The 11,517-nt window shown below is 34.0% G+C and overlaps 1 protein-coding gene across 1 annotated transcript; it reads left to right on the top strand.

Annotated features, from left to right (window-relative positions):
- The first annotated feature begins 321 nt into the window (after positions 1–321).
- LOC128678382 (uncharacterized) lies at positions 322–6,420 on the top strand. Its single transcript, XM_053759878.2, has 5 exons — positions 322–496; positions 1,469–1,694; positions 4,526–4,656; positions 5,383–5,538; positions 6,184–6,420. The coding sequence occupies exons 1-5, from the start codon at positions 424–426 to the stop codon at positions 6,363–6,365; spliced, it is 768 nt and encodes a 255-aa protein (XP_053615853.1). The 5' UTR covers positions 322–423; the 3' UTR covers positions 6,366–6,420.
- The last annotated feature ends 5,097 nt before the right edge of the window (positions 6,421–11,517 follow it).

Below are 11,517 nucleotides of genomic sequence, written 5' to 3'. Positions count from 1 at the left end.
ACAACCTTCTGAATATACTTACAAGATGAGCGAAGGCTGTTGTACCTTCAAGAAGGAGTTGTGCTGGCTCGACGCAGTCTCCTCGTTCTCACAAAGAAAGGGCCCAGACAAGAAGCCTACTGCGAAAACAATCCTCGAGAAAAGTAAAAAGAATACAGGATTAATTTTCTGTGACAAGTTTCTAAAAAATCATAGATCATGCCTATTAATAATTATCAAAAACAATTTCGTTTAAAATATTATTCAATAATAGTGTGAGAAATCGCACCAGTGGAATCGCGCCTTAAATCCTTGGGCACTTGCTTAATGATTGCTCAAAATTAAGGCTCAGTTACGAGAGCGCAACTTCATTCGCTAGAACTCTTGTCTATGCACCGCACATAGTGTTGTATTCTTTATATTATTAGAAAATCATATAAAAATATGGCTTACCGCTTACTGGCCGCAGTCGTGTTTTGTGGGATATTTCAATGCAGCGTCCAATTAGTACCATTACGTGAGTACTTTCGTATTAATATTATTTTCATTATAATTTATCTTATGTAGAATACCTAATACAAATATTACACTAATATTTTGATATTATTCTAATATAAAAAATATCCATATACCAGAACAATTTTATAAAGAAAAAATAATATATTTTTGTTTGTAACGAATTACGAATAGTACAGAACTATTTTTGATGAATTTGGCACAAAAATAAAATAGACTTTCCGGAGTAACATAGGCTACATTTATTACCCACCTAACGCGGACAAAGTCGCGGGCGGAGCGCTTATTCTATATTAACATTTTTGGTACCGGATCAAAAAACAACTATGTTTGTAAACAGTTTGCTAATCTCAATTATATTCATGCATATTTTTATATAAGTGTATAATGTTATGATGTAACTGTTAAGTAAACTATTTGTGTTTGTTTGTAAAACGTGTCATTTAAAGAGCATACCATAGAAGGTTCAATAAAAGATATTTCCGCAAACTGTCCTGCACTACATTATCAACGTATATAATTTGCACAAAATAATATCGGGATACCTATATTTACTTAGAAGAAAAAGCAAAATGTATAAAGGAATTTAAATAACCAAACACAACAAATTTCATTAATAACGTGTATTTCAATTTTTTAAATAGGAATTTTGGCTCCACAATAGTGACGTCACTTCTTTTGCTAAAGAAAGAGACAGAAGAAAACGACGTCACTGTCAAAAAAGTTATTTAAAATAAATATCGTTTTTGACATTTTAAAAAAAGTATTTGATTCGACATGGATTTGACTTATATAATAATTGTTTTCGCGCCATTATTTTACTCACAGAAGAGCACCTCTTTGCAATATATTAGGTTAGGTATTATTATTTATTAAGTCAGTTCATTTTACTGTAACATTTTGGATGCGCCTATTTTAAGTCCGAAATAAATACAAAATCACACAAGTGCGATAATCGCCATTTATTTCCCAGCGGACTACATACACCCGTGCGGAGAGCTGACAGACGAATGTTTCACCAAAGCGACCCTGGACGCTATACCCGGAGTTGTCAAGGGCATTCCGGAAGCTGACATTCCGCCCTTGGATCCCCTGTTTATGGACAGGAACATTAGTATAGAACTGCCCGGCAATTTGAAGATGACCTTCCATAATGCAAAGCTGTCTGGCCTTGGGTCGTGTATACCGAATAAAGTATCGTGAGTAACATTCATTTATTTATAAAAATCAGAATCTGCTTTCAAAGTATCATGTACTTCTTATTACTACTTAAAATACTTATTATTATTAATTTGAAGGACTGTTCAATGCTTTCATTTAAATGCATTTTTTCTTTCTCATTAACACCAAGAACAAAACTTGTTGACAAAACTTTTATCGCATAATTTCAAAAATAAGTTTAGGATATATATATATACAAATATATATACAAAAAGGCAAAAATAAGTTTAGGATATATATATCTGTTATAGTATATATATATATATTTTTTTTTTCTCAAAATAAGTTTAGGATATATACAAATGCTTTTACTTATGAAATCTTGGAACAAAATTTTTAAACTTTTGTTACGCATTGAATACAATAGGTTTCCTCTGACAAAAATAAAAGCTTGTGTCAAAAATGTCATTTTTGTAAAAAACTTATTGTTCTTATTTTAATGTTGTAACGTGACGTCCAATAGAAAAACCACACTTGACAAACCGGTAAGCCGACCTTCCTGTCGGTGCCGGGATTGGTTCCTGCGTTTAGTTTCGTAACCGGCGGATTTGCGCAAAGGACACTATTATACTATGCCGCATGCAATTCACGCGATTTATAAGTGTCCATATTTTGTGCCACGATAGTTTATTTTGAAATATTTTCGCACGACATAGTCTGTTATAGAATAGTCTTTCACTTTTAGTTTCCTGAAAATATTACTTGCTCTTGCGTGTAGAAAGTTATATAGATCTGAGGAATATAGAAGGATAAGGAATATACTTATACAATTTAAACTACGAAGTAATAAGAAATAGGTTACCTATTTAGGCTATTTGCAGATTGTACATTAAATTCATAGTAAATTATATATATATTTTGAAGAAAAAAAAAAGGTATCAATAAAATCTACAACAAAATTGGCGCTCATTCGTTAATATTTGGTTAACGTATTGTACATTATTGAAAAGTATTTACTGTTTTTGTGTGTTGAGTAAGTAGATATTTTTTTTATATTTTCACAAAAACCATTTTTTACCTGAATGAATTAGTACAAATCGATGGGTTTTATTTAGGACTACAGAAACTCGTTCAGAATTCCTGTAAAGTACTAAAAGCAGACGCAGACAGAACTATAATTAAACACGATTATGTGTTCGTAGGTACTTATCAAATACAGGCACTATTGTACAGGGACTATACGTCAAGTTACCCTGACAAATCTCTATGCTAGGGTAATAGCGGCGATTTTACCGTGAATCGGGTAATTTGATGTTGTTAGCTGTACCTACTAAATCTATGCCAAAGGACCTGTTTGCAGTCTGCAGAAAACAATTTCGGGTTAACGACCATTTAATAGGTCGTAAATTGCGTTTACCTTGTACGTTCGTGACAATCGTTAACGTTAGTCTTACGTCGGTTAGGCGTCTTCCTCACGCACTCGAACTTAGGATCTTTTTTATTTTTACTTAATTTCGTAGTAAAATTGTAAACAAGAACGACATCAGTATATCTATACTATTATTATAAAGAGGTAAGTGTTAGTGAGTTTGTGTGCTTGAGGCGGGTAATCTCAATTCACCATAGAAAGGTACCATACCAAACGTATTATTACTCATATAAAAATAAAGAAAATATAATTCTGAGCTGGGCCAAGTTATTCAAATTTTACGTCTCATTACAAAATTGTTTTAACATAATACAAAAAAATTTGACACACATACAATTTACTGTCGTAGAATCTAGAGGATGATGATGTATCCTAAAAAAATAAAAATGATTTGCCGAAAGTCAAAAGTTGGCTAAAGTGAGAGAATGGCCTTTTATTTAACGCAATTAAGTTTTGTATATACTTAGATACAACGGGCAAGTTAACACGATGACACGAAAATTACAAAATGTGTTCCAGTTAAAACAACTAATAATACAAATTGTCTGACTCTTACGCAATGCAGTAACTGCGTTTGTTTTGTTTTCGCAATTATCTACATGATTATAAAATATTCATTTCCATGAGATTGAAAAATATAACTACGTATTTTTTTACAAATCTGCCCAAAAAAGGCGTGGTATATTTTAGTATATTCATGCGAGTTTCTGTTTTCTACAATATTTTCCAAAAGGTTGACATATAATAATAGGGTTTAAGAACCCTAAAATAAGGTTAAAAATAAAATATTAATTTCAAGTTTACATAGCTGATCCACTGACTGATTTTGATGAAATTTGGAATAGTTATAGTTAATGCGGTTCCAAACTTGGGGCAACTGGCAACAGCATTAGTTTTTTGCATAAACGTAAACTCAACTGTTTTAATTTTGCAGATCAGATTTTATCACTATAAAATATTAGCAATTCAAGAAACCATACAATTATAATACCTAATTAAATTATAATAAAATAAAGTATAGTCACTCCATTTGAATACCAACATGAAGGTTTAAGAAAAGTATACGTTTTCCTTCGTTTCTAGTAGTTCTGTGTACATTAACAAATCGATCGATTTATATATTCACAATAATAATCGATAAGTTAATCGGCGCACACCTCTTTCTTAGACCTCTTCCTTGCTATCTGTATACTTATGTTGTCAAATTGTGAAAATATTTCAACTGCTAAGAATGCCGAAAACCGCACGAAGTGGAAAACAAAATAAGAAAACTGACTCATGGCTGCGACGTTCTTTAGTTGCGAAAGATCCGGGAAAAATGCTCAGATTAGAGAGACTTATATTGTTTGTCACTCTATACGTCACTCTGGTCCTATCCACCGATTAACCATGACGTGGAATAAAACATGTATTTCATAACAAAAATAATTTTGTCTCCAGGTCCCGTCGTGAGAACCGCACCTTTATTTTCGACATGCACTGCAACTTCACCATCCGTGGGCTGTACAGTCTCAAGGGTCGCCTTCTACTCTTCAATCTGGACACAGAGGGCGCTGCTAAGATCAAGATTTGTACGTTATGAATAGTAGTTTTCATGGACAACCACTTGCTTCCGATGAAGGAAAACATCGTGAGGAAGCCTGTGCATTGGTTGACAATTTAGTTTATTAGTGTGCATACGACTATTTTCCCAACAAAGTCATGTCAGATGCCTTTTGGTGACACTCGCTTAGATACTATATTAATAAATGCATATCATGCACACAGTTATTACATAAATCTTATTAATAATCTTTTTTACAACATCTAGTGTCTTATTGTGTTTTGTAATAGAGACATAAATAATTGTGATTGAACAATCGCCGTATGTATTTTAATTGATACACAATAGGAAAAGAAAAAACATCGTTGCGTATTTAAGTAGCTGAAGTAGAAGATAATGTTGATAAAAAAAGTATAACTAAGTGAACGGGAAACGCTTGAAAATGTTCTTAACAATTTAATTTATCTATTAGATCTACAACTAGTCCCATGACACTGAACACATGCAGGATGATACGTTCGAAATTAAAGCGACAGAGACAGAAGTATTATTTTCATACTATTTTATATACTTTGTAAAATTTCAATTCATAGGACCAGTGTAGTCCAGTGTAGCTGTCCGGCATGGCCACAGAGGCCACAGAGGTCGTCAATTTGGAATTTGAACATATCCTCACAAGCTTGAGCACAAGCTATTAACTAATAGTATATTAATCTCGTCACATTCTTCTTAATAATCTTCCATTGCCTTCCAGGGAACCAGCACATCCGCCTGGAAGTAGTGGAGAAGGTGATCATCAACAAGAAGGGGGAGGGGCACTACAAGATCAACTCGTACAAGTACAAGGCGGACTACGGAACCGACCTCAAGATGAACCTCACGAACCTCATCAAAGGGAACCCTGAAATCAGTAAGCTCCTTTTCAGTAATAATACAATATCGTTGGGTTTCATTCATATTTCATAATACAAGTCTGGAACTTACCTTGGTTACAGTACTCTACTCTCTCTCAGTAGATCAATAATACAAATATACTAATAAAATAAAATTGATCCTTTATTTCTCCAACCGATAACACCCGTGTACCAAATTCCATCAAAATGCGTCCAAGAGATTAGTGAAAGAGCGATGTGGAAGACGGCAGTAGACTTCAATTTTAAGTAAATTTTTGACATCGATTAACAGCCTTTTCTTAGAGATGGAAAGAAATTCTGTATTATACTGTGCCCCAAAGGCTGTCTATATGATTTGTCCATTATTTTTAGAATGATTTGTCAGTCATAAGCAAGAGATTACATCCTTTATTTTTAAGAATTTAGTTATTTATTATTATATTCGTTATCACTTCAGAACAAAAAGGCACGTCTACCGAAGCATTTTTATTTTGGAAACTTGAAAAAGGGCGCCTCCCTTTTTATGCATCGTCACTGCCAAAGATTTTCATGATCTATGCGTGTTCAGGCAGTTGTGGGGGTCGGCAGGACACTTTGAGAGGAAAATATTATATCCTGTTTAGGGACGACGCAAGCGCTAATTTGGTAAATTTTTTTTCCAGGTGCAAATATCCTTCGAGTATTGAACGCAGACTCACAAATATTCGCGAACGAATTTGGCGGCCCTATCCTAGACTACGCCATAGATTACGCAATGAACGTCACACAGAGGTTCTTCAACACGTTTACCTACGACCAGATCAGTCGCGTGCCCCTCACAGACGAGTTCTTCGTCAAAGAGTAGCGATAAAGCAGACGAGATAGGTTAAGTAGGATAGCAATAAATTTATTAATATTTTTATTTGTTTTTTTTTTCTGTGAAAAATATAATTGAGCTTTCGGCGAATGGAAAAATATTTTAATACGTCTACAAAACGCGGATTACTTTTATTCTATAAGTATAAGTAAGGTAACTTAATATATATAATATAAGTAAGGTAACTTTCTATCGAAATAAATAAACGAATTTTCTATCTCGATATCTATAAAGGGTGATTTCAACATAAAAATATTAATCCTGATAGTATATAATGCATAATTTGGTAGCATATATTATTATAGTTGTTACATAAGAAGTAGATATAATTTGCAAAATTATTAATGTATGCACTCCAAGAATTGCGTTTTCCTGATTGCAACAATGTCATTAGACAAAATAATCGCAGATCCAAAGATATAAGCGCAATCATAATCTGCGTCCACACCGTGACCTTTACAAACAATTGCAGCTAAACTTGGTCCCAGAAGGCTGCATTACGACAGAATGAAAGCCTTATACAGCGTCCTAGGTAAGCGGCAAACATAGCGACGCGCGACGCATCAGTATCAAGCTTGTACAATTGTACATACTTATTGATTATGTTGTCGTTATGACTCAAGTGTTGTATTGAGTCGAGTAGCGTTTTGTCGCTAACGTAGGACGCGGGTTAGATTGTGTAAGAATAGTAGTTAGTCCCTAGTTGTTAAGTTTCGTCATCCTGTAATCATTTAGCTAGGATCGTCTGAAGTGTTACAAAGGCACGAAAGTAGAATGACATAATATTTTGTTATTTTCACTGACTCTCACTTCACATGTCTATTTTATCTTCTTTGTATTCCATCATTAGACCCAGAATAACACCATATCCTAATATATTATCCATAAGAATAATATATCCTAATATATTATTCATAAGAATAATATATTAGGATATGGTATTACGAGCGATTATGGTATTATGATAATACGAGCATAAGCTCGTATTATAAAAGGAAGTCAACCTGTCCTGTCTGTCTCATTTTTGTACGGTTTCCATGAACAGATAGGTAGTATGTTCCTGAGAAAGGATTGCGTGTATAATTTATATTATGGTTTTACTCGAGCGAAGCCGGGACGGGCCGCTAGTTGGCAATTAGGTGCAATATATTACTGCAGTTGTCGTGACGTATTCTATTCGTCTAAATTTTCCAATAGGTACCTACATATTACTCGTTGCATCTTGTTAAATTACACAAACGTTACAAACACCTAAGCCATTTTAATTTTAGCCATTGGATAAGTATTTAATTTTAATCAATCCACTCGTACCATTACATAAGTCAATAATTAAACTTAGATCAATGAAATTACGTTTAGGAAACAGGTGCGGCTAATTACGGAAGAGTGCAGTTAACAATATTCAGTTAATAGTATTCGATAATGTACTTAGTTCAGTAAAGACCCAGAGCCACATCTATTGTGAGCTTAATACAAAATAGTACAAATGGCCAGCAAGATTTTATTTTTGTCCTACTTACTGTATTTTTTATACTACCAAACAGGCATACGGCCCACCTATCCGCGAACACAAATATGAACTACGGACGCATTAAGAGAAAAATACCCGGGAGAAGTAAGATACCGCATTCTTCAGCTCATAATATAAGAAAATATTCAGGAAAAATGAGAACCCGGTAAGAGAAGGACCTCTTTGCTGAAAATCTAAGAGATTGGTTTCATTCAAGTACCCGAACGCTCTTCCGTGCATTAGCTGCAAAGTTAAAATAGCCATGATGATCGCCAATCTTCGATGAGAAACGCCACTATAAGTTAAGAAGCAACTAACCAATAAATCTAATCATAACATTCCAATTATATAATTAAATTGATTAACAAAAATAGAGGTATATAATTTAATTGAGAAACAAAAATACAATTCAAACAGATAAGTACAAAAATCGAACTATAAAACATATTTTTTCATTTATAGACTTTGAAAACTAGTTTCATTCGTGATTAAAAATTGGATCGCGTTTTTGAGTTCATCGCTCGTTTTATTCGTCAGTTTAGGAGACATTGTGTTGTGAATAATAAAATTGGTTCACAATCTAACTTTTCAGACTCGGCCTATCGCGTGACTGCGGCTCATTGCGACAATCGGTATTCGATTCGATGTATAGTTACCGAATAAATAAAAATTGCTGACGATTCATTTCCGAATAATTATTGTCTTTGTAATGTTTGATTTCTAAATTTTCTTTTAAATAGTATAGCTTCGTCAACTAAGTTGAGGATAATCGAAACCACACTTCAATAATTCACAGCTATCCTGCACATTGTGCGGTAGAACAATGGTACAGGAGCTAACATGCAGACTGTCTAATCTGTGTGTACAGGTTCTCCAAGTTTTATTGCCGCTGATGACAGCGGCAATAAAACTTGGAGAAATCTTTAAATTGTCAATATTAATATATTATACTATCGTTTTATGACCGGCCGCCTGCCGGACTTCAAACATCTTTAGGAAACTATTGTAGACCAGCCGTTAACCGTCGGAGCCCAGGGTCCACTTTCCTACTTTATCTTCTCTTCTTATAATAATATAATATTGTTTAATAAGTTCAAAGGTATGCTGGAAAGTGTTCCAGTTCCCAGCCCACCCACTGGCCAATAGCTCAGCCATTGTTGACAGATTGAAGTAGACAATTACCTTTACAAGCTGGTAATATAGAGGAACAAGTGAACTACTCCGAATTCGTAGATGCGCGGGCGGCGCCGAACTGTCGTAATAGATGGGATAGGGTTGTCACAAATTATATGAAAAGCTTACTGTTCAATAAAGAATTGATCTTTCTAGTTTAGTGTATGAGACTACTGTCGATATACGCCGTTGATCGTAGTCTGCTTGCCTTTATTTTAGCCAAACGGTATAAAGTGTTATACCAGTGAGACTGTAAGAAATAAATAAACAAAAGATCCTTATAATTCGCCATAGATAGAATGAGTTTTGGAACAATTTTTTTTTATTTCCTCTCCAACTCTAATGATGCAATAGCTGTAAGAAAATGATGAATATGTGAATATCATAAGTTGGAAAAAAGTCGGAATATCTAGCTTGTTACAGAACACACTGAATACTTTACATGAACTGCATAAAAATGTAGAAAAGGATAAAAAAAAGAAGTGCCAGTATTTAAAATATCTTAGCAGAGTGATAACCCTATCTCTCAGTGAAAGCGGTGGTAGGACGGCGGAGCTGATGCTGTGCCAGCCCTGGGCAATTAGCTGCTGGCGCTGGTTTCACTCATTGTTTATGGTTTATGGCCAGTTTACTGCCTGTCTATGGTATTTAGAGGCAAGCAAATTTTGAAAGATGGTATATTAAATTTGACTTCATCTCAAAAGGTAAATACAACTTTTCCCATATAATCCTCTCAGCTTTTCTTATATTATTTATTTATATAAAAACAAGTGCAGTGCAGTCATAGACTACTAAAGTGTGGTACTTGATTGATGTTGTATAAGTATATAAAATGTTATTTAACTTACACGTTATTGTCTTTTGAGTGAAATTGAATAAACACATTTTAAAACCATTAATTTTATGCTTCATACTATTATAGTATTATATTTTGTATTAAGTTACTAACTTAATCGAACGTGTACTGTGTAAAACTAGCTACATAGCAGAATTTTGAACACAAACCTCGGCTATAGAGGTATAATTGAATAAATGATTAATTATTCACAACCAGGAGACAGTACTGGCAATAGAACAGACAATTTACTACTGAAATATTGCTCAGTACACACAGGCAAAAAAGTTTTTGGAAAATTCATAGAAATGTAATTACATTTTAATGCTAACTTAAGTAAAATGTGAAATAGACATCCAAGCGATCAATAAAAAATTAGGAATTCGCAAGATTACTATGTATCTGTTTATTTAAGATTGTAATATGACTTTTTTGTCAACTGATAATTTTCCTCGTGCCTAGTTCACACAACTCGCGAAAAATTCAGTCGAAAATTAAGTAATTTTCATAATTTTTATTTTTCTGCCCTCTCTAGAGAAAGGACGAATTATTTTTAAAGAAATAGACGAAATTTATATCTGATTGGCGAAATAAATAAACGCGCCCTGATGAATTGTCAGAACTCCACTTCTGATGATTATGATTTAAATAATATAAATAAAGAATAACGTAGTTAACTAGTCGATGGAACTCTGATAATGTATGTCAGAGTTCCATCGACTGAGTTGATGATGATTTATAATTTTGAAAATAAATAAAAATATGCCACTAGTATTTTGTCCTCGTCAGTACTGAAGCCATTAGCGACTGCAGTCCAGCCATTGATCCAACTAAATATACCCAGCTGCAATATTGAACAGTTCTGCTCTTAATGGGAAATCCATACACCATGCCTCGTGTGGTACGTGCGCGCTGCGCTTGACTGCTTTATTTCCGTTTATTGTCTACTGGCGTCCCGTCCTGGCTTCGCATATGATAGAAAAAGCCTATGTTACTCCTGAATGTTTCGTAGACTCTGTGCCAAATGTCTTCGAAATCGGCCCAGTTTAATTTTATTTAAAAAATCACTTAATTAGTGAAAGACAAACTTCATTTCATCGGTAGGCATCGTCTGTCAGCAGCGATCATTATTATCGACAAAAACTATCCAAATAAATCATCACTTATTTTTCGCACCCCATTGCAGGCCCTGGAAGTATAAGGGACGGATATGTCTTTCATCTCTCCGAAATTATTCACCGCAGAATTCGTTCCACTTCCGTTATTTTTGTTTTTTAAACGTACCTATTCGATTTTTAAATTGTAAAATATGTAACAAGTTTACTTTTTTACTATTTTATATTCAGGTATGAACAATACTTTCATACCATACCTCAGTTGATATTATTATCAACCAAGTTGGTTGATTTTTGGTAATTAGGAACCAAAAAATTAAGTAACAGTGAGGAGGTCCTCATTTAGCCAATTCAGAGATCCCATAATACGAGTAACGTACATCCATGTCGCGACGAGCTCACAATTCTCGCGCAATTTTATGAAGCCTTATCAATGACGCGATAACAAATTGGTCTGCTGTAGGCAGTCAGTCTCTGCCCCACATAGTTCATTTACATTTCCTTTTA

Source organism: Plodia interpunctella, chromosome 19 (genome assembly GCF_027563975.2).
Source record: "Plodia interpunctella isolate USDA-ARS_2022_Savannah chromosome 19, ilPloInte3.2, whole genome shotgun sequence".
In the NCBI taxonomy this organism is placed as follows: Eukaryota; Metazoa; Arthropoda; class Insecta; order Lepidoptera; family Pyralidae; genus Plodia; species Plodia interpunctella.
This window is presented reverse-complemented; position numbering and strand designations above follow the sequence as displayed.

Coding starts and splice junctions, on each gene's coding strand:
- LOC128678382 (XM_053759878.2), top strand. CDS start 424: ATGGCTTACCGCTTACTGGCCGCAGTCGTGTTTTGTGGGATATTTCAA. Junction 497..1,468: donor CGTCCAATTAGTACCATTAC/GTGAGTACTTTC, acceptor TTTATTTCCCAG/CGGACTACATACACCCGTGC. Junction 1,695..4,525: donor TGTATACCGAATAAAGTATC/GTGAGTAACATT, acceptor TTTTGTCTCCAG/GTCCCGTCGTGAGAACCGCA.